Consider the following 21966-nt stretch of genomic DNA (forward strand, 5'->3'; position numbering starts at 1 on the left):
GAATTAAGTAGACCTGTAATCGTTGTTTGATTATAATTAAATGATTAGAGAAAGCGAATATTTTAAACTGAAAACGTTGAATCTTGGATACGCCTAAATTGAGGTTGTGCTTGCAAAATGGGGTTTGGCCTTGGTGTAATGTAAGTGACTACAAGTAAGCAACGTTTCATTACAAGGTTTAGAGAACAACTACAACACTGGTAAAATTTCTGATAAGCTCATATGACCCGACGAAACGAAATTAATATGCGACGATTAAATATATTTTATCAAATGACTTACGAATAAATATAATGACCATAACACTAAACGTTAATATAAATCCTCCCAACTAATTTTAGAAAGAGACCATAGCCTTTTTACTATTCATACCCAATCTATTTCTTCTTGATGATCAACTGCGTCTCATGGAGGAATATTGAACAATGGTCGTATTCTTATCAAGTACGACTCTTCGTCCAACAAAAAAGAAAATGCCATTAACGACTGACAAGATATATTTATTATTATTTGTGTATGATATTATGAAATTAAGGTAGTTTTTTTTATATTCAATTAAACCTTTATATTAAAAAATTAAACCATTTAATTAATTTTGACAAGCCTGAATCAACAAAAATTCCTTATTATAAACTATAGTTATTAGCTATAGAAAGTGGCAACCGCCTGCTCCTTATCCCAAATTTTTAAACCAAACCCACTCAGCAGCACAGTGGCTCCAATTGTAATTTTACCACATTCCAAGCCCCCTTTACTCATAAAAAACCTCTCAACTTTCATACCCTTTTAGCTTTAGCCAGTAGAGACTCTACCCTACGCTACAACCACCCTTGAGCTTTCCTTTCCCTCCCTTCGTCCAAAGCAAAAACATCACAGAGCTCAGAAGCAAGGGGAAAGGGAAGAGAAACAGCATTATGGGGCAAAGGCAACACCTTCTTCTTCTCATCTTCTCACTTGTTCTTCTCTTCCAAACCTCAAATGGACACAACATTACACGTTTACTAGCAAAGCACCCATCTTTATCAACATTCAACCATTACCTCACACTCACGCACTTAGCTCCGGAGATCAACCGCCGTACCACCATCACGGTCCTCGCCTTGGACAACGCCGCCATGTCCTCCCTCTTAGTCAAGAACCCTTCCATTTTCACTGTCAAAAACATCCTCTCCCTCCATGTCCTCCTCGACTACTTCGGTGCCAGGAAGCTTCACCAAATAAGGGATGGCACTGCACTGGCCGCCACTATGTTCCAAGCCACTGGTGTGGCTCCTGGGGTTTCTGGGTTTGTTAATATAACCGATTTCAAAGGTGGGAAAGTTGGTTTTGGGCCTGAAGACAATGATGGGAATCTGAATTCGTTATTTGTTAAATCTGTGGAGGAGATTCCTTATAATATATCTGTGATTCAGATCAGCAAGGCTTTGCCTTCTGCTGTAGCTGAGGCTCCTACTCCAGGGCCGAGTGAGCTGAATATCACTGGCATTATGTCTGCGCATGGATGTAAAGTGTTTGCTGATACTCTTTTGGAAAATCATGAAGCCATGGGAACTTATGAGGTAAGCTGGAAATTTGTTCTTTGATTCTTGCATGAACCAATCTAGTGAAAAAGAAGGTGAAAGAAAGAAGTGAGGTAGTGGGAAAAAGGGCTAGAAAGTAGAAAAATAATTAATTTTTGGCTGTTTGATTGAGTTATGATGGTGGGGTTTTAGACTTTTAGTGTGCAATGGAGAAACAGTGTAAAAGCACATTGAAAAGTTTTGATAATGGCATAGGATACTGTTTTCTTTACTCTTTAGTTTGGCTAATTTTAGTTTTCAGAAAGGCAAGGTTTTGTTGGAGAGTGGGGGGGAGCTAATTTTTAATCCAAGAGCATGACAATGACATCTTAAGATTTTTCAAATTTCAAAATTTGTTTTTGTTTTTGTTTTTGAAATTTCTAGATAAGGTCTAATCCAGATCTGGGTTTATTTTTTTTTCCACCTATTGGATGCCAAAGTTTGAATGTCCCTTTAAGTGTTGGGACCCTAGACTCTAGAGCATGCTCATTATTGTGCTGGATTTAACACTATACTGTAAGCAAACAACATGCAGTAAATGTACGAGACAGTTGCTGTAGACATTGATTCGAAGATGGTGGTAGTTTGGAGATGGGCGTAAACGGTTGGAAGTTGCAACTTTGAAGTCATTGTTACATTAATAGGCTTGGTTCGAAGCTTGTAGTAAATGCATGAACTGGTAGCTATGGAAATGTAATGTAATGATCTGCTTTGTTATTTACTTCTTTGTTGGTGCTGGTTTGCTCGTCTTTCCTTTGCCCCCAGTATATAAAATTGTTGAGATTTTGCTTGTTTGTTACTTCATATTCTCCGAATGAATTCGTAATGGATCTGTTGTTGCGATGCTTGCTTCTAGGATAATGTTAATGGAGGATTGACTGTGTTCTGCCCTCTGGACGATCCATTCAAAGCCTTTTTACCAAAGTACAAGAACTTGACAGCTTCTAAGAAAGCATCGTTCCTCGAATTCTTTGGCGTGCCTGTGTACCAATCTCTGTCCATGTTGAAATCCAACAACGGACTCGTGAACACATTAGCTACAGACGGAGCCAGCAAGTTCGATTTCACCGTGCAAAACGAGGGTGAAGAGGTGACTCTAAAGACCAAGATCAACACCGTCAAAATAACCGGGACTCTCCTCGACGAGCAGCCGGTAGCAATTTATACAATTGATAAAGTCTTGATGCCTAAAGAGTTGTTCAAGGCATCGGCTCTTAGCACAGCCCCGGCCCCGGCACCAGAGGAGGCAGCAGATGCACCAAAGGGATCCAAATCCAAATCAAAGTCCAAGTCGAAGACGAAGGCAGCACCAACACCGGATTCAGACTCACCAGCAGAGTCACCTGACGATGACCCGGCTGATCAGTTAGCTGAGGATGAGAGCGGCGGCATGTTTTTGGGGGCTGATAGGTCGATTGCTGTTGCATTGAGCTTGTTCTTAGTGTTTTTCTTGCTGTGAGTCTTCTAGTTTATTTACTGATGCCTTTATGGGCCGACTTATCACTTGTGTTCAGCGTGGTTACTTTTTTTCAGTCTGTGATCGAGTATTTTTGTGCTGAGTAAATGCAAATTGTGATGTTGGTTGATAGCAATTAAGTTTTGGGCGTAAGCTTTGATGATAGTTTTCTTCTTTTATATAAGCAATTTATGAACGGTCCATAACATGATCATCAAAATAAGGCACCATCATCATGGAAAGGCTCACCATTCACCAACTCTTAACCATTTATTGTCAAAGCTAAGCTACTTTGCGGGTGGAAGTGCTAATAGGGCATTTCACCCGGGTGTTGCGTGTTTTAACTCCCTAATTTAATTGAGTCAATTTTTTATTTTGAAAATCCAGGCATAGGTCAGGTCTAATTAAGCTTTAAAGAGGAAGATCGAGTTTGAATTTAGGACGAAAAAAATCTGATAAAACAAAATATTATAATTATCTTTTATGTATTTAGAGATAGTTGAGATAACATATATTTTTATTTTATCTTTTTAATTAAATTCTTATTTATCTAATAATATATATTGAGATGGGTTGAGTGCGGATTTCAACCTAAATATTTGAGTCGAATTTTGAATTGAACGAGGTCCTCTTAAACCTCGAGTCAGATCATATACAAATAGAAAGATTTGATTTTCGAATTGGATTTGGGCAGACCTAATAATATAAAACTTAGGATTTGTTTGGTTCTAGAAAATATTTTTTATTTTTATTTTCATTTTATGTTTTTGTTTTTAGAAAATAGTTTCATTTTTAAATTTTTAAAAATTAGAAAACATGTTTGATTAATATAAATGAAAACTTATTCAAAACTAAAATAGTACAAATGTATGTGGTATCTAATTTTTTAAAATAGAAATAAACAAATAATAATTAAATTAAACTATGGTCATTAAAAAATCATTATATAAATTTAACATGTGAGTTATGTAAATATAAAACAATAAAATTAATAAGAATTTTCATAAAACAAAATTTATTTTAATTTTGTTGGTATAACCACCTGTATCTAATCTATTGATCGACTAATCCAGATCAGGTATTGTAAAGGCAAGGGCGACCCTCTGACCCAGTTTCCTCCGGTCACAAAATTTATTTGGGTAAACTACACCAATGGTCACTAATATTAGAGTAAGTGTTCATTTATACCACTAATATTTAAAAAGTTACAAATCAGTTACTAACGTTATCGTTTATTACAAAATGCTTACTCGAGATTAACAGTTGGTTCGTTATCTAGTGAATTAGATCGTTGACAGCCATTTTAACATGTTATTCTTCTTTTTCAACCTATTCCCCCCATCTTCTTCTTCTTCTTCTTCTTCTTTATTTCTCTTCTCTTCTTCTTCTTCCTCTTATCACACATATGACACAACCCTCACCCCCAAAGGCCAAACCAAACATGAAAACTTAAAACCCTCACATCATCACCATTTCTTTACTTAAAACCAAACATTGAACTCAGCCTATCCAGTCGAGGTGAAATCTTCTACCGTTTGGACCTTGCTTTTCTCTGTTGTCTTCTTCTAGTTCTAGGGTTTAAGTTCGCCTCTACAAGCCATTAGGATTTTTCTTTCTGAGGGCTGAGATTCCCTGAAGAAAGGAGAAGAGAAAGAAAATGAAGATGAAAGTCATATCACGCTCCACAGATGAGTTCACTCGAGAACGAAGCCAAGACATGCAGTGGGTGTTTCCTAATTTCTACCCCAGCCTACGATCCCAAGAGAGAGCAGTCGAGTACGTCCGCTCTCTTAATGCCGCCAAATTGGACAAGGTACATTCACAATTCAGGATTGAATTACTTTTTTTTTAATCTTTTTATATTGAAATTTCATTCACTTTCTGATTATTTTGTTTAGATTTTCGCAAGACCGTTTATTGGAGCAATGGATGGGTATAGAGATTCCATCAAATGTATGGCAAAGACCCCAAATATTAATGAAATTGCTGCAAAAGTTTCTAAGTTCTCATCTCCCATCTCTTTACAGATACCTTCCAGGTATTCATAGTACACATTTTCTTTACAATTTTGTTGCATTACTACAATGATTGGTGGCAATTTTGTTGTCAAATATCACTTTAGTAACATATTTGTTTCTTTTCCTTAGATATATTTTTGGTAGTTTGTTAAATTATTGTTTAAAAGGAATCTTGATTGACATTTATTTTTGAAATTTTGATTTTAAGGCGAACAGTTTGTCATTTCCTGGTCACCAAGGTGTTGTACAAGGTTTGACCTTGTTTGGTTTGGCCTTTGGAGGTGAGGGTTATGTCATGTGTGTGATAAGAGGAAAAGTGAAGAGAAAGAAAGAAGAAGAAAAGTGAAGAAGAAGAAGAGAAGAAGATGGGGAATGGGTTGAAGAAGAAGAGTCAGTCAAAATGACGGTCACGATCTAACTCAGTAGATAATGGTCCAGTTGTATTTTCAGTCACGTCTATTAATGACTGTTAACGTCGAGTGACCAATTTGTAACAAACGATAATATTAGTGATTGATTTGTGACTTTTTAAACATTAGTGGTAAAAATGAACACTTACCGTAATATTAGTGACCATTGACGTAGTTTACCCAATTATTTTAATTTATAATAAGAATATAATGTTAATGCATATTGGCCATAAATTAAATTTTAAAAATACATAAAAATATTGTTATAAGCAATAACATACAAAAGTGTCATTAATATAAAAGTATGTTTAACGGTAATTGAGACCCTCAAACTTTTGAAAAAAAAATAATTAGTGTAGTCTTTGAATATTTTTTTTTATCAAATATGATCTTTAAACTTAGAAAAAAATTATAATCCTTTAAATACCAGAATCAAATATTGATCTTCACGACTCTTATATGACAGTTCACAAGCTTACATGGCAATCAATTCACCGTACAGATTTGTTCCCTTTGGTAAAGTTCCTCGAGTACCTCACTGGATTAAGGCCTAAACTTGAGAGCCTGCATCGAAAACTAGATGAGGTTTTTGAAGATGTCATTAATGAACATAAAGCTAGCAAGGGAACTGAAGGCGAATCAGATGATCTAGTAGATGTTATTTTGAACCTTCAGGAGAATGGAGACCTTGAATTTCCTTTAACAACCGACAACATCAAAGCAGTGGTATTGGTTAGTAAGTCCATTTGTCATATACCTTCTACATGTTGCACTGCAAAACCCGATTTAATTACTGATACTTCATAGTTCTTATACAACTTCAGGATCTTTTCATTGCTGGGAGTGATGCATCATTCACAACACTAGAATGGGCAATGTCAGAAATGCTGAAAAACCCAAGAGTTATGCGGAAGGCTCAAGCAGAGGTGAGACAAGTTTTTCGATAGGAAAGGGAATGTTGATAGTGAAGGGCTACATGAATTGGAGTACTTGAAACTTGTCATCGGTGAAACATTGAGATTGCACCCTCCTCTTCCATTGCTACTTCCAAGAGAATGCTCACAGGGATGCACAATCAATGGATATGATATACCAGTGAAGTCCAGAGTCATCGTTAATGCAGGGGATATAGGAAGGAACTCCTAGTATTGGAATGAAGCCGAGAGATTTTATCCAGGGAGATTTCTCAACTGTTCAATATACTATAACAACATCAACAACAAAACCCTATTCCCATATGCAATGTGGTAAGGGAAGGTAGGGTAGTAAGCTGACCCCAACGCCAGGTTGGGAGCAGCTTCTGTGGAAGACTTCCGGCAGTCAGAAAATTAAAAATAAAGATAAAATACAATGCATGTATAAATAAATAAATACATAGTTGAACAGTCTTCATATGCGTGTCTGTAATGGGAAATATCCATGCAAATAAATTCCTGCGGAAAAATCTCAGCAGATAAACAGAAACGTAAGTCCGGGCTAAATTTAAAAAGAGGAAACATGAAGAGAAGGTTACACAATAGTCAGAGATAACAAATTACGAGAAGGAATAAAGTTAAATGAGTTAAACCTAAACTAAGGCAACACTACTCCGTTACGCTAGTTCTAAGCCTTCATATATTCCAATGACAGAAATGTATAAAAAGTAGAAGTCATGGAAATTACTACAAATGCATTAAAAAGAAGACAAAGATGCTACACCCTATTACTGTGACCTACACTACTCGGCTAATCTGGTCTTAAGTCTTCATACTTTCCTGTCAGAGGTCATGTCCTTGGTAAGGGCTAAATCCTTCAAATCAGATCTCAAGCAATCTACCCACTTCTTCGACTCACCGAAAAAAATACCTCCTGCAGTACGGAAACAACTACCTATCATAGGGCACTTGACCTATTACTTTTCTCTCTTCCCAGTCGCAGTGTCACCGATTAGCCAAAAAGGCATGGTCCCGTGATGCACCTTCAATTTGGTGAATTATCACATGTTGTTTCTTCTATGGAGTCCGTGAATGAAGTGATGAAATAACATGATATCAAATTCGCTAATAAGCCCTGCACCTATCAATTTGATATTAAACTCGAAATTTTAATTCAATCCAATTCAAATTTAAATCTAAGCCAACTCATTTAGATAAAAAAAAACGCATGGTGCATAAATTCTGAAGAAACGCCATTTCATCAACACTTTCTCTCACTAGTCCTCCTATCATGGATAAAGATAGCCAAGTCAAGTTGCTTCCACTGTCCACCTTCCTTGTGTTCATTTCATGGTGTTTAAGCTACGAGTAAGATCCAAAATAAAGGGCTCACCCCGAAATCTACCTCCTGAACCATGGAAATTACCTATTATAGGTCACTTGCACCATTTACTCTTCTCTCTTCCCCATCACCTTCAACTTGGTGAATTATCACACATTGTTGTTTCTTCTCCAGAGGCTGCTAGATAAGTGATGAAAACACATTATATCAATTTTGCTACCAGGCCCTATCTCCTTGCTGCAGAAATCATAACGTATAATTTTTCAGATATTATTTTTGGGCCATATGGAGGTTATTGGAGGCAGTTTCGAAAAGTTTGCTCGTTGGAGCTGCTTAGTATAAGACGTGTACAATCATTCCGATCGATTAGAGAAGAGCAGGCATCAAGTTTGGTTACATCCATCTTTTCTAATACAGGATCGGAAATCAACCTGGGAGAAATGTTAAACAACTTATCATATAACATCACTTTAAGGACTGCTATCGGTGGAAGATGCAATCAACATGAAACATTCCTTTCAATTCTGAGGGAACTTACCGAACTTGAAGCTTGAGATCATTGGGAAGTTCCTTTATTAAGCGTTCAGATATAAGACCTCGCTTTCTTCGGTTGCTTGAATGTTGTACACAGCTGTTTTGTAGTTTAACCAAGTAGAACTGCTTATCAGGACATGATTGGAGCTGGAACTGAGACATCCTCAACGACAGCTGAATGAGCAATGTCGGAAATGATGAAAAATCATAGTGCCCCGGAAAAAGCACAAGCTGAGTTTAGGCTAATTTTTTTTTATCTTTTTCTCGCACAACCAAAATTTACATTATCATTATTATCCAATAAAGTCGGTTGAAATTTGACTCTATCTATATCCAATAATAAAATATTACTTTTATGAAGAAAATGCAAAAAGACACATAAACCCACATTGATGAATTTAGAAAATTGAATTTGGTAACCATATTTTCATTACAAATATATATATACATATATTCATATCAGTTTTATTATACTAATAATTATTATTCTTTTAATCATGCGGCGTACTATGTAATTAGGCATAACAAGTGGTGATTATTCTATACTTATAGGTATTTTAGTTTAACTTATATTGTCTTAGTGGAACAAAGATTTGTTTAGGTTTCGTGGTGTAGTTGGTTATCACGTCAGTCTAACACACTGAAGGTCTCCGGTTCGAGTCCGGGCGAAGCCATATTTTGTAAGTTTTCAGCTTTTTTTAAAAAAATAGAAAAAGAAGTTGAGGTATCGTCGTTGCCGAGAATCGAACCCGGGTCACCCTCGTGATAGGCGGGAATAAAGCTTGTGTTATTGTTTTTCATAACCTATGTAATAGAGTACTACGACATGTCATAATGCTTCTGTTTTCAAAGAGAGAACTGTACCATCCTTTCCGATGTAAAAATAAATTTTAGTAATCTGTTTATTTATGTCATGCTTGTATATTTTTTATTTTCTTTTATAAATCTTTAAATTGATTGTGTATTAAAATTATGAAACTTTACTAATCAACCAAAGCAACAAGTCTCTCTTCAATATTCTACATTCATGGAGCACCAATTCCTCTCCTTTCCAATACTCTTCCCCTTCATTATCTTTCTGTTGATGCTGGTGAAACTAGGGAAGTGATTCAGAATCGAGAACTCGACACAGGATCTACCTCCAGGTCCATGGAAGTTGCCGGTCATAGGAGCTTGCACCTCCTTGCTGGCCCTCTACCCCATCAAATGTTACGAGACATGGCCAATAAATATGGCTCCTTGATGAATCTTCAGCTTGGAGAACTTTCGAACATCGTTGTTTCGTCCCTGAAAACCGCTGCAGAAGTGATGAGAACTCACGACATGATTTTCTCCAGTAGGCCTTCTGTACTTCCACAACTATTTTAACTTATAATACCACAGACGTTGCGTTTGCCCCCTATGGGGACTATTGGAGACAGTTGCGAAAAATTTGTGCTGGAGATGTTGAGTCCGAAACGTGTGCAATCATTCACTCCGATTCGGGAAGAAGAGGTATCGAAGCTGGTTCAAGCAATTTCTTCGAAAGGAGGATCACAAGTCAACCTCAGTGAGATGCTATATTTTCTCACACATGAAATCGTTTCGAGGACTGCTTTTGGTGGGAAATGCAAAGAGAAAGATGAATTCACAGTACTTTTCAGGGAAGTGTTACGGTTCGGTGAAGGTTTCAATGTTGCAGATTTGTTCCCTTCAGCCAAATTACTCAAGTATATAACCGGATTGTGGCCTAGAGTTGAGAGACTGCACTGAAACATGGATAAGATTTTCGAAAGTGTCATAGATGAACATAAAGCTAGCAAGGGCACTGAGGGTGAACCAGATGATCTTGTAGACGTTCTTTTGAATTTTCAGGAGAACGGAGACCTCGAATTTCCTTTAACAAATGACAAAATCAAATCAGTAATCATGGTCAGTGAGTCATTAATTATTTAATATATACCTTTTATACTTTGCATTGAAAACTTTGCTCCATTGATTAATGATACATTGCTACAACTACAGGATATTTTCATTGCTGGGAGTGATACATCATTCACAACACAAGAATGGGCAATGTCAGAAATGCTGAAAAATCCAAGAGTTATGCAGAAGGCTCAAGCAGAGGTGAGACAAGTTTTCAATAGGAAAGGGAATGTTGATAGTGAAGGACTACATGAATTGGAGTACTTAAAAATGAGGATCTAGACATGAATGAAGCCTTTGGCATTACTGTTAGAAGAGAAAGAGATTTGAAGCTGGTTCCCATTCCTTACTGCCCACAACCATGTGTTCCGTAGTTGTTGCATGGTAGCTGTTATTTGCGTTCAATATTCTACTTTAAAGTATATTACTGTGCGATCGCCAGTGTATCTTGTTTTAGAGAGAATTTTCAAATAATGTTCCCTTTGCTTGTAACCTGTGGTTGGTGCATGTTAAAAAGATTAGTTCAGTTCATTGTTATTCAGGTGACAGGGGACTCGTTGTTTGAGTTGAAACAGTCTTGTTCCAGCAGTATTAGGTTGGCAATTCTAGAATATGGATTGAGCAAATCATGCCAGTTGAAATTAACCTTTGTTAGCCACAGAAGTACATAGGGTTATTACAGTTTTGCACGGTGTCTTTTGTCGGGTTTATTCTTCATAATCTCATGGTGAATCACAGTTCTGCTTGAAATTTCAAGATGGTTGGAACTATAAGCAGCAAATTATTACAGATGGAATTTGTCTTTTTTCCTTTTAAACATATCTTCATTACATTGAAAGAAAACTGTAGTTTGATTAGCATAAAAGAATCCTAGGATGGAAGGGAAAATCTCTTCATTAAGGCATGTGAAAAGATATTGATACAAGAAGAAAAGGATTCTCCGTGATCATGATTACTATTTTACTCCATGGATGTTCCCGTTCCAATAATATAGTATAGCCATAAAAAGGGCAACTTTGTGAAATTAAACGCTTTCCGCAATACCTGAACTGTTTTCTCTTTAGTCTTGTATAACTTTGTTAAGGGTTAAGTTGCTCCCATTGGCCTTCACCTTCCTCGTGTGCATTTTCATGGTGTTTAAGCTATGGATGAGATCCTAAATGATGGATTCTCCCAAAAATATACCTCCTGCACCATGAAAAGTACCTCTTATAGGCCACTTGCATGGTCCGGTGATGCACCACCTACAACCTATCTCCATGATATTTAAATCAAATTCCATCAAAGCATGTGAAAAGATATTGATACAAGAAGAAAAGGATTCTCCATGATCATGCTTACTATTTTACTCCATCCATATTCCCGTTCCAATATTATATTATAGCCATAAAAAGGGTAACTTTGTGAAATTAAACGCTTTCAGCAATACCTGAACTGTTTTCCCTTTAGTCTTGGACAACTTTGTCATGCTTCACCTTCCTCGTATTCATTTTAATGGTGTTTAAACTATGGATGAGATCCAAGATGATGGGCTCTCCCATTGACCATGCTCAGCTGGCTTTATTATGTTATTATATAGGCCACTTTGTTGCAAGTACGATATAACATATGCTCTCGTAGGAACTATGATTTCGGATTATTGCTTGTGCATTGCAGTAATCGTTTTTCTGTTAATATGAGACCTCTGTTGTTTTAATGACTAACTCAATAAAGTTTAGCTTGTTACATAGTACTGAAATTTAAAAGAATGTTTAGTATTTTATCCTTTTGGATCAAATCCTGCACTATTTTCCATAGAGGTCTTAGGAAGGAAGGAAGAAGTTATGATGAGATATCTTCATTACCATCTATTCTGTTGGTATTGAGTGGTCAATGGTTAGATGTTATGGTCCAAAATTTTGCAGAATATGCCAAAAAGGTTCCTTTTTTGTTTATATGAGAAAAAAAGGTTGAACTTTGTTCTTATCTAGTGCATTAATCCCATTTTTTTAGGTCTGAGAAATTTTCCTTTGTTATTATTACCAGCTGATATGATTGTGGGTTTGCATTATACTTTTAACTCTACCAAGATAATACTCTATTTTTTAAAGCAATTCACCAAGATTGTTTTCCTTTGATGTAGATTACTACAGATGAAATTCATTGTTCAATGCCTCACTTTGAAATTTTTTACTCAGAAGAATGTGTGCTCTTCAGTTTTAGAAGTTGAGTTCAGTTTTAGAAGTCGAGTATTGTCTTCCCAGGTTGTTTTTTATGCTTATCTCACATAAGAGAGTTAAAGGAGGTTGGAAGAGATTAAGTATATGATTGATTATAAATAAATCTCTTATCTAAATATTAAAATCAAGTTTTATCAGAAGCATGTGGAAATATATTGAATAAAACGAGAAGGAATCTCCATGGTTGATGGACAATTGGTTCATCTTCTTCAAATCTCGATGATTTCCATGTCCCGACAACGGTCATGCCTAGTATTTTACTCCATTCATGTTCCTCATTCCAATATTATACTATAAAAAAGAGGTTTTTTTTCATGTCCTCGTACGGATCGATTAATCAATCTTAACACACATGCATGTGTCGATATTACACATGCTGCATAAATTCATAAGAAATGCCGTTTCATCAACACTTTCTCCACTAGTGTTTCTACCATGGATTTGTTAAAAGTCCAAAGGTCGGCAACCAACTTTGAAAATGGTTTTCAAAGTTTGGTAAATGTTTCTTTGAAAATGATTTTCAAAGTTTGGTAAATGTTTCTTTGAAAAATGGTTTTCAAAGTTTGGTAAAGTTTGTTGAAAATAGGAATGGGTAAATTCACTTTAGTCATTGCACTTTAGGGTATTTTCAAAGATTAGTCCCTAAGTTTCAACTATAAATACCCTATCTCATTTAGCTTCAAAATCATCCCAAATCCCAAAAATCATTTATTTCTCCCAATACTAGAGAGTTTTCTTGTGAGTAGTGGGTGTTTTGTAAACACCTGTAAATTTTCTCTCTTAGTAAAAGATCTGCAGCAGTCCGGAGACGTAAGCACAATTGGCTGAACTCCGTTATCAATTTCGGATATTATTTTTCCGCTTTTATTTCGCATTCTCATTAATCTGGTTATAGGGAAATTACTTGTACTCAGTTTATTTCCTACCAATTGGTATCAGAGCTTTTGGTTGTGAATTTTATCAATTTTTTACGAGGTTACTATTCACATGAATAGTGAATTTTGTGAATAGTAAAATTTTGTCGGCGATACGAATTTGTCGACGAAGGTGTTCTAATACACGGTGGTTTGCAAGAATTGTCAGAAACGATCCAAACGAAGCCAGATTCGAGTGGGAGCGATGGCTGCAGACGAAGGGAAGGTGAAAATTGAAAAGTTCGATGGTGCGAACTTTGGCTTTTGGAAGATGCAGATTGAAGATTTTCTGTACCAGAAAAATCTATATCAACCTCTCTCAGGAAAGCAACCAGAGGGCATGAAGAATGAAGATTGGGTTCTTCTCGACAGACAAGCCCTCGGAGTTATCCGACTGACGTTGTCCTGCAATGTTGCTTTCAACATAGCAAAGGAAAAGACCACGGCGGGTCTTATGGCGGCTCTCTCCAGTATGTATGAGAAGCCATCGGCCTCAAACAAAGTTCATTTGATGAGGCGATTGTTCAATTTGAGGATGGCAGAAGTGGCATCGGTGGCTCAACACCTAAATGAACTCAACACAATCACAACCCAGTTGAGTTCCGTGGAAATTGAATTTGATGATGAAGTTCGAGCTTTAATTCTCTTATCATCTCTACCAGACAGTTGGAATGCTACTGCTACAGCAGTCAGCAGCTCGTCGGGAAATAGTAAATTAAAATTCGACGATGTTCGGGATCTGGTATTGAGTGAAGAAATTCGACGAAGAGAATCGGGTGAAGCATCAACCTCCTTAGCCTTGCACACGGAGTCCAGAGAGAGAACTTCAGAAAGAAATTCAAATCGTGGCAGATCCAAATCCAGAAGGGGAAAATTAAGAACAAGAAAGAAAGATTTTACCTGTTATAATTGCGGCAAGAAGGGTCACTTTAAAAAAGATTGTCAGGCACCGAAGAAAAATATCGGCGCACAAGAATCTGCCAATGTGACAGAGGATACAGGTGATGCCATGATTCTAAGCGTCAACAGTCCGATTGAATCATGGATCTTGGATTCAGGAACATCTTTCCACACCACCCCATGCCGAGAAATCATGGAGAACTATGTCAGTGGTGATTTTGGGAAGGTTCATCTAGCTGATGATGAAACCTTGAAGATCGTCAGAAGAGGAGACATCCGACTAAAGCTGCCAAACCAGACCACCTGAACGCTGAAAGGTGTGAGACATATTTCTGGTCTAAAAATAAATTTGATTTCCGTAGGACAGCTTGATGAAGAAGGTTATAGTACAACCTTTTCAGGCTGTGAATGGAAGATTACAAAAGGAGCACTCGTCATTGCTCGTGGTAAGAAGATTGATACTCTCTATGTAACATCAAATTTAGAGAATATCATTGCTGCAGCAGATGTTGATGGAAAATCAAACCTATGGCACCAAAGGCTTGGCCATATGAGCAAGAAAGGGATGAAGACACTTTTTTCAAAAGGGAAGCTGCCGGATCTAAAGAATGTAGATGTCGGACTATGCGAGGATTGCATCTTTGGCAAACAAAAGAAAGTCAGCTTTGCAAAGATTGGTAAGACACCCAAGGCTGAAAAGTTAGAGTTGGTTCATACTGATGTATGGGGACCATCTTCAGTTCTATCTCGTACAGGCTCATTATATTATGTCACCTTCATCGATGATTCTACAAGGAAGGTGTGGGTTTATTTTCTGAAGAAGAAATCAGAAGTCTTTGATTCCTTCAGAAAATGGAAGGCCATGGTGGAAAATGAGACTGGTCTGAAAGTCAAGCGGTTGAGGTCTGACAATGGAGAAGAGTACAGAAATCGTAGATTCAGAGATTTCTGCACAAATAATGGGATTAAGATAGAGATAACAGTTCCCATGACACCGCAGCATAATGGCATAGCAGAGCGCATGAACAGAACTCTGAATGAACGTGCCAGAAGCGTGAGGATACATGTCGGATTGCCCAAATTTCTATGGGCTGAAGCTATCAACACTGCAGCTTACTTGATCAACCATGGGCCCTCGGTTCCTTTGGATGGCAGAATACCAAAGGAAGTTTGGAGCAAGAAAGAAATAAACCTTTCACACTTAAGAGTGTTTGGTTGTATTTCTTATGTACACAGTAAACTTGATGCCAAGTCCAATAAATGTGTCTTTGTTGATTATGGTGGTGATGAGTTCGGTTACCGGTTTTGGGACTACGAAAATCGGAAGATTATCAGAAGCAGATATGTCATTTTCAATGAGAATGTGATGTACAAAGACAGATCAACCATAGAATCAAGTAGCTCAAACATCGAAGTTGAAACAAAGGAATTTGTTGAGTTCGAGGAGATTTCTGGAAATGATGTTCAGATCAATCCTGAAGCAGTTCAAGAAGAACCAGGCACACCGGAACTAAGACGCTCTTCCAGAATTCCTAAACCAACCCAACGGTGTTCTCCTTCTTTGCACTACTTGTTGCTGACTGACAATGGTGAACCAGAGTTCTATGATGAAGCAATGCAAGTGGAGGATTCAGTCAAGTGGGAGTCTTCCATGAAAGATGAGATGGACTCGCTTATGTCAAATCAGACGTGGGAATTAGCTGAATTACCACCAGTCAAGAAAGCGCTCCACAATAAGTGGATTTACAGGATCAAAGAAGAGCATGATGGGAGCAAACACTACAAATCAAGATTAATTGTCAAAGGTTTTCAGCAAAAAGAAGGTATTGACTACAATGAAATTTTCTCTCCAGTCGTAAAACTGTCCACAATCAGACTGGTGTTGAAAATTGTAGCTGCAGAGAATTTACATCTTGAGCAGTTAGATGTAAAGACAGTTTTCCTTCATGGTGATTTGGAGGAAGAAATCTATATGAGGCAGCCAGAAGGCTTCATAGAGGCAGTCAAGAAAAACCTGGTATGCAGGTTGAAGAAGAGCTTGTATGGTTTAAAACAAGCTCCTAGACAATTGTACAAGAAGTTTGATAGCTTCATGAGTAGTAGTGGTTTTACCAGATGCCAATCATATCATTGTTGCTACATCAAGAGGTTCGACAATAGCTTCATTATTTTATTGTTGTATGTTGATGACATGCTCTTTGTAGGCTCATACATGCAAGAGATTATAAACTTGAAGCAAAAATTGTCGAAGCAGTTTGCTATGAAGGATCTGGGCGCTGCAAAGCAGATTCTTGGGATGAGGATTAAGAGAGACACAAAGTCGGGGACTTTGATGTTATCACAGGCTGAGTATATCAACAAAGTACTCTCCAGGTTTAACATGCAAGATGTTAAACCAATAAGTACACCTTTAGGTGTTCATTTTAGACTCTCCAAAGAACAGTCACCAAAGACGGAGGAAGAACGTGCACACATGGTGAAGGTGCCATATGCCTCAGCAATTGGAAGTCTAATGTATGCCATGGTTTGTACCAGACCAGATATTGCTCATGCAGTGGGAGCTGTTAGCAGGTACATGAATAATCCGGGCAAGGTACACTGGGAAGCAGTCAAATGGATCCTCAGATATTTGCGGGGTACTACAAACAAAACACTTTGTTTCAAAGGTGGAGATACGATACTGACAGGCTATGTAGATGCTGACTTAGCCGGAAATGTTGACATCAAAAAAATCACTACAGGGTATGTCTATACTCTAGGAGGTACTGCAGTGAATTGGGTTTCTCAACTACAGAAGATAGTTGCTCTCTCCACAACTGAAGCAGAATATATCGCTGTTACGGAAGCCAACAAGGAGATGGTCTGGCTCCAAAGTTTCTTGGAAGAGATAGGCAAGAAACAAGACAATAATGTCTTGAATTACGACAGTCAAATTGCTATCCATCTAGCAAAGAATCCGTCTTTTCATTCCAAGATGAAGCACATACAATTGCGATATCATTTCGGTCTGTTCTGGAAGATGGGATTTTGAAACTTGAAAAGATTAGCGGAGCTCAAAATCCGGCAGACATGTTGACAAAGACGGTGACCACGGACAAACTGAAGTTGTGTTCAGATTCAGTTGGCATGCAAGAATAACAAGACTAGAAATGTTGCTGCATCGATCGAAGTGTGAAGACATATTAAAATCAGTCTTCAAGTGGGAAATTGTTAAAAGTCCAAAGGTTGGCAACCAACTTTGAAATGGTTTTCAAAGTTTGGTAAATGTTTCTTTGAAAATGGTTTTCAAAGTTTGGTAAATGTTTCTTTGAAAAATGTTTTTCAAAGTTTGGTAAAGTTTGCTAGATGTTTGTTGAAATTAGGAATGAGTAAATTCACTTTAGTCATTGCACTTTAGGGTATTTTCAAAGATTAGTCCCTAAGTTTCAACTATAAATACCCTAGCTCATTTAGCTTCAAAATCATCCCAAATCCCAAAAATCATTTCTTTCTCCCAATACTAGAGGGTTTTCTTATGAGTAGTGAGTGTTTTGTAAACACATGTAAATTTTCTCTCTTAGTAAAAAATCTGCAGCAGTCCGGAGACGTAAGCACAATTGGCTGAACTCCGTTATCAATTTCGGGTATTATTTTTTCGCTTTTATTTCACATTCTCACTAATCTGGTTATAGGGAAATTACTCGTACTCGGTTTATTTCCTACCAGGATTACCAACTCAAGTTTCTCCCATTGTCTTTCGCCTTCCTAGTGTTCATTTTTATGGTGTTTAAGCTACGGATGAGATCCAAAATAAAGGGCTCACCCCAAACTCTACCTCCTGCACCATGAAAATTGCCTATTATAGGTCACTTGCACCTCTTACTTTTCTCTCTTCCCCATCACTGCTTGCCAGAACTAGCCAAAAGGCATGGTTTCGTGATGCACCTTCAACTTGGTGAATTATCACACGTTGTTTCTTCTCCAGAGGCTGCTAAAGAAGTGATGAAAATGCATGATATCAATTTTGCTAACATGTCGTATCTCCTTACTGAAGAAGTTGTATTTTATAATTTTTCAGATATTGTTTTTGGGCCATATGGAGGTTATTGGAGGCAGCTTCGGAAAGTTTGCACGTTGGAGCTGCTTAGTATGAAATTTGTATAATCATTCCGATCAATTAGAGAAGAGCAGGTATCCAGTTTTTTTAGATCCATATTTTCTAGTACAGGATTGGAAATCAACCTGGGAGAACTGTTAAACAACTTATCATATAACATCACTTTAAGGACTGCAATTGGTGGAAGATGCAAGCAACATGAAACATTCCTTTCAATTCTGAGGAAACTAGTGGAACTTACAACTAGTTTTAGTATTGTCAATCTGTTTCCTTCCTTCAAATTGCTTTCTGTGATCAGTGGGATGAGAGTCAAACTTGAGAGGGTGCACCACGACTTAGAAGTGATGCTTGAAAGCATTATAGAAGAACATAAAGCTAGTAATGCAAATACGAAGAACATCAATGATGTAACAGATGATCTAGTTGATGTTCTTTTGCATCTCCAGGATCACAGAGTGTTAGCATAATAAGTTAGTGAGCATCAAAGATCGTGCTCCTACACTGCTCGAGCTCTAGTGCATGATGCATAGTGATTCTAGAATATTATTATTAATGATTAGTTGAGGTTGTTTATGTTTAGTTACAAAGTCTGTTAAGACTATAACAACTATATAGAGCTGTATATAAGGAAGAGAGGGATGTAGATCAAGAACTCAATTCATCTTCTCTATTCAATATACATGATTTCATTATCTTCTCACTAGATACTCAACACGGAGGCCTTGATTTTCCCTTGACAATTGACAATATCAAAGTTGTTATCCTGGTGAGTACTCAGTAGTATCTTGTGTGTTTAGAAGTCCTGTAAATTTAAAATGCTCAAATATCAGAGAACTTGAAGCGTGAGATCATTGTGAAGTTCCTTTATTTAGTTTTCAAATACAAGACCTTGCTTTCTTCAGTTGTTTGAATGTTGTACACAGATGTTTTGTAGTTTAACCAAGTAGAACTACTTATCAGGACATAATTGGAGCTGGAACTGAGACATCTTCAACTATGGCAGAATGGGCAATGTCGGAAATGATGAAAAATCCTAGAGTCCTGGAAAAAGCACAAGCTGAGGTGAGACGAGTCTATGATGGAACAGGGGATGTCAATGAATCATATCTCCATGAACTGAAATACTTGAAGTTAGTTATCAAGGAAACTCTAAGATTACACCCTCCTCTACCTGTGTTACTTCCAAGACAAAATACTGAGAGATGTGAGATTAATGGATATGAGATACCAGCCAAGACCAAAGTGATTGTTAATGCTTGGGCAATTGGAAGAGATTCCAACTACTGAAATGAACCCTACAAGTTCAATCCAGAGAGATTCATCGATAGTTCAGTCGACAATAAAGGGACTAACTTCGAATATATTCCCTTTGGTGCTGGAAGGAGGATATGTACTGGCATGTCATACGGTATGGCTGTTGTTGAGCTTGTCCTTGCACAATTATTGTACCATTTTGATTGGAAACTCCCTAATGGACTTAAAAATGAGGATCTAGACATGAACGAGGCCTTTGGCATTACTGCTAGAAGAGAAAGAGAATTGAAGCTGGTCCCCATTCTTTACCACCCACAACCATGTGTTTCGTAGTTGTTGCATGGTGGCTGTTATTTGCGTTCAATACTCTACTTTAAAGTGTATTACTGTGCGATCTTCGGTGTATCTAGTTTTAGAGAGAATTTTCAAATAATGTTCCCTTTGCTTGTAACCTGTGGTTGGTACATGTTAAAAAGATTAGTTCAGCTCATTGTTATTCAGGTGACAGGGACTCGTTGTTTGAGTTGAAACAATCTTGTTCCTGCAGTATTACGTTTGCAATTCTAGAATATGGATTGAGCAAATCATGCCAGTTGAAATTAACCTTTGTTAGCCATAGAAGTACATAGGGTTATTACAGTTTCGCTAGGTGTCTTTTGTCTGGTTTGTTGAGTTAATCGATTGACGGAATCGGCCAAGAGGGGGTGAATTGGCAATAAAAATTTCTGTGGAAGCTTTTGCAGAAAATTGAAAAGATTTGCACAGCGATTTAGAATGGTTCGACTTTCTCAACCAAAGTCTACGTCCACTACCTTAGCTATCCACACTAAGGATTTTCCACAAATTCACTAATTTGTCTTTCTTTTGAGGACAAAGAGTAACCTTACAAACCCTCAAGAATTATACCCCAAATTCTTGAGAAAACTCTCTCCCAAAGAGAACAATACAAATTTGCAAACTTACAAGGAAATCCTCACAAGGTTGATTGTTTGCACAATTCTAGAACAAAGAAAAGAACACTCAAAGATGAATACAATTGAGTACAAAAGTGTTCTTGAAAGAAAAATGAATATTGAATGAAGAATAGGCTTGAAATGCTCAAACTTGAGGTTTGATGCTTTATCTTTGATTCTCTCTTGATTCTAGTTGCTTGATGTTTCTTGTTGTTGATCAATGGCTCCAGAACTTGTTTAAATACCCCTTGAATCAATTCTGAACGTTGGTGATAATTAGTGGGGATAATAGAGCCGTTTAAGTGTGAAAACAATTAATTTTCTGGGTGGAGCGTATCATGCATCGATGCATGATGGAGGATGCATCGGTGCATCAGTGTAAAATTCAAATATTTTGACCGTTGGAACACTTGATGCATCGGTGCACCAAGTGTGCATCGATGCATGAAATGCATTCGATGTTTGAAAAATAGCCTGGTGCATCGATGCATGGCTTGTGCATCGATGCATCAAATGCATTCGATGTTTTGAAAATATCCAGAGTGCATCGATGCATGGAGAGTGCATCGGTGCATGGAATGCATTCGATGTTCAATTAATTCATCGATGCATCGATGCATGGACTGATGCATCGGTGCATGCCTTTGAATAATTGATTTAAGGCTTGTTTTTGGTTCAAAATACTTTGTGAAAATTGTTTCAAAAATAGTTTAAGTAGAAATCACAATTTTACACATTTAGTAAGGATTTAAATTGATCTTGAAAAACTTGGAGTAATAATTTGATATTCGGTTAATTGAATCGAATATAAATTTGTAAAATCATTTGTAAAATCTTAAAATTCATTTAACTTAATTTGTTATATCGAAATATCAAAAATGTTTTCAACATGGTTTATTCTTCATAATCTTAGGGTTAATCACAATTCTGCTTGAAATTTTAAGATGGTTGGAACTATAAGCAGCAGATTATTACAGATGGAATTTATGTCTTTGTTCTTTTTAAACCTATCTCCATTACATTGAAAGAAAACTGTAGTTTGGTTAGCATAAGAGAATCCTAGGTTGGAAGGAATATGCATAGTACTACAAATCTCTTCTATAAATATTTAAACCCTCCATGATCATGTTTATTATTTTATTCCATTGATGTTAGTCGTTCCAATATTATATATTTACACAAGATAACTTTTATAACACTAGACCTAACCTAAGAGTTACAACTGAATCAGGATAACCACACTGACCTCAAAAATAGTTTACATATGAAAGTTTGTTTAATAAATCATTTAAAAAAAATATTTATCAGTAATAAAATCATAAATAAATTCATGCCACAATTGTCGACTGCCAACCAAAGCTCTGAACCATTTGGACCATGGATGGTTGTTGAGCGAAGGTAACGGAAAAGCAGTAAAAAACCTCCAGCGGATAAAGGATAAAATCTGGAGAACAATGGTTCACGTTTTAATCCTCTTTATGAATCAGCCGAT

The 21966-nt window shown here is 37.0% G+C and overlaps 3 protein-coding genes and 1 non-coding gene across 4 annotated transcripts; all 4 read left to right on the plus strand.

The window, feature by feature from the left end:
* Positions 1-803: 803 nt before the first annotated feature.
* On the plus strand, positions 804-3106 carry LOC120145113 (fasciclin-like arabinogalactan protein 1). The gene is made up of 2 exons (XM_039159010.1): positions 804-1559; positions 2416-3106. Exons 1-2 carry the CDS (start codon positions 915-917, stop codon positions 3016-3018), a joined length of 1248 nt encoding a protein of 415 aa, XP_039014941.1. The 5' UTR covers positions 804-914; the 3' UTR covers positions 3019-3106.
* A 1262-nt stretch (positions 3107-4368) lies between these two features.
* On the plus strand, positions 4369-6555 carry LOC120145689 (costunolide synthase-like). The gene is made up of 5 exons (XM_039159459.1): positions 4369-4828; positions 4914-5053; positions 5250-5314; positions 5910-6175; positions 6268-6555. The coding sequence occupies exons 1-5, from the start codon at positions 4673-4675 to the stop codon at positions 6388-6390; spliced, it is 750 nt and encodes a 249-aa protein (XP_039015390.1). The 5' UTR covers positions 4369-4672; the 3' UTR covers positions 6391-6555.
* A 2278-nt stretch (positions 6556-8833) lies between these two features.
* On the plus strand, positions 8834-8907 carry TRNAV-AAC. The gene has a single exon. It is a non-coding gene; the product is annotated as a tRNA-Val (tRNA).
* Positions 8908-18569: 9662 nt separating this feature from the next.
* LOC120145690 (tabersonine 16-hydroxylase 2-like) lies at positions 18570-19554 on the plus strand. Its single transcript, XM_039159460.1, has 3 exons — positions 18570-18724; positions 18883-19033; positions 19228-19554. The coding sequence occupies exons 1-3, from the start codon at positions 18570-18572 to the stop codon at positions 19552-19554; spliced, it is 633 nt and encodes a 210-aa protein (XP_039015391.1).
* Positions 19555-21966: the final 2412 nt, after the last annotated feature.

Source organism: Hibiscus syriacus, unplaced genomic scaffold (genome assembly GCF_006381635.1).
Source record: "Hibiscus syriacus cultivar Baekdansim isolate YM2019G1 unplaced genomic scaffold, ASM638163v2 tig00110893_pilon, whole genome shotgun sequence".
NCBI lineage: Eukaryota > Viridiplantae > Streptophyta > Magnoliopsida > Malvales > Malvaceae > Hibiscus > Hibiscus syriacus.

Excerpts from the sequence above, each read along its gene's own strand:
- LOC120145113 (XM_039159010.1), top strand. The coding sequence starts at position 915 with ATGGGGCAAAGGCAACACCTTCTTCTTCTCATCTTCTCACTTGTTCTT. Across the intron at positions 1,560-2,415 it reads AAGCCATGGGAACTTATGAG|GATAATGTTAATGGAGGATT; the intron begins GTAAGCTGGAAA and ends GCTTGCTTCTAG.
- LOC120145689 (XM_039159459.1), top strand. The coding sequence starts at position 4,673 with ATGAAGATGAAAGTCATATCACGCTCCACAGATGAGTTCACTCGAGAA. Across the intron at positions 5,054-5,249 it reads TCTTTACAGATACCTTCCAG|TTTGTCATTTCCTGGTCACC; the intron begins GTATTCATAGTA and ends TAAGGCGAACAG. Across the intron at positions 6,176-6,267 it reads ACATCAAAGCAGTGGTATTG|GATCTTTTCATTGCTGGGAG; the intron begins GTTAGTAAGTCC and ends ATACAACTTCAG.
- LOC120145690 (XM_039159460.1), top strand. The coding sequence starts at position 18,570 with ATGAGAGTCAAACTTGAGAGGGTGCACCACGACTTAGAAGTGATGCTT. Across the intron at positions 18,725-18,882 it reads CATCTCCAGGATCACAGAGT|AGCTGTATATAAGGAAGAGA; the intron begins GTTAGCATAATA and ends ACAACTATATAG. Across the intron at positions 19,034-19,227 it reads ATATCAAAGTTGTTATCCTG|GACATAATTGGAGCTGGAAC; the intron begins GTGAGTACTCAG and ends ACTACTTATCAG.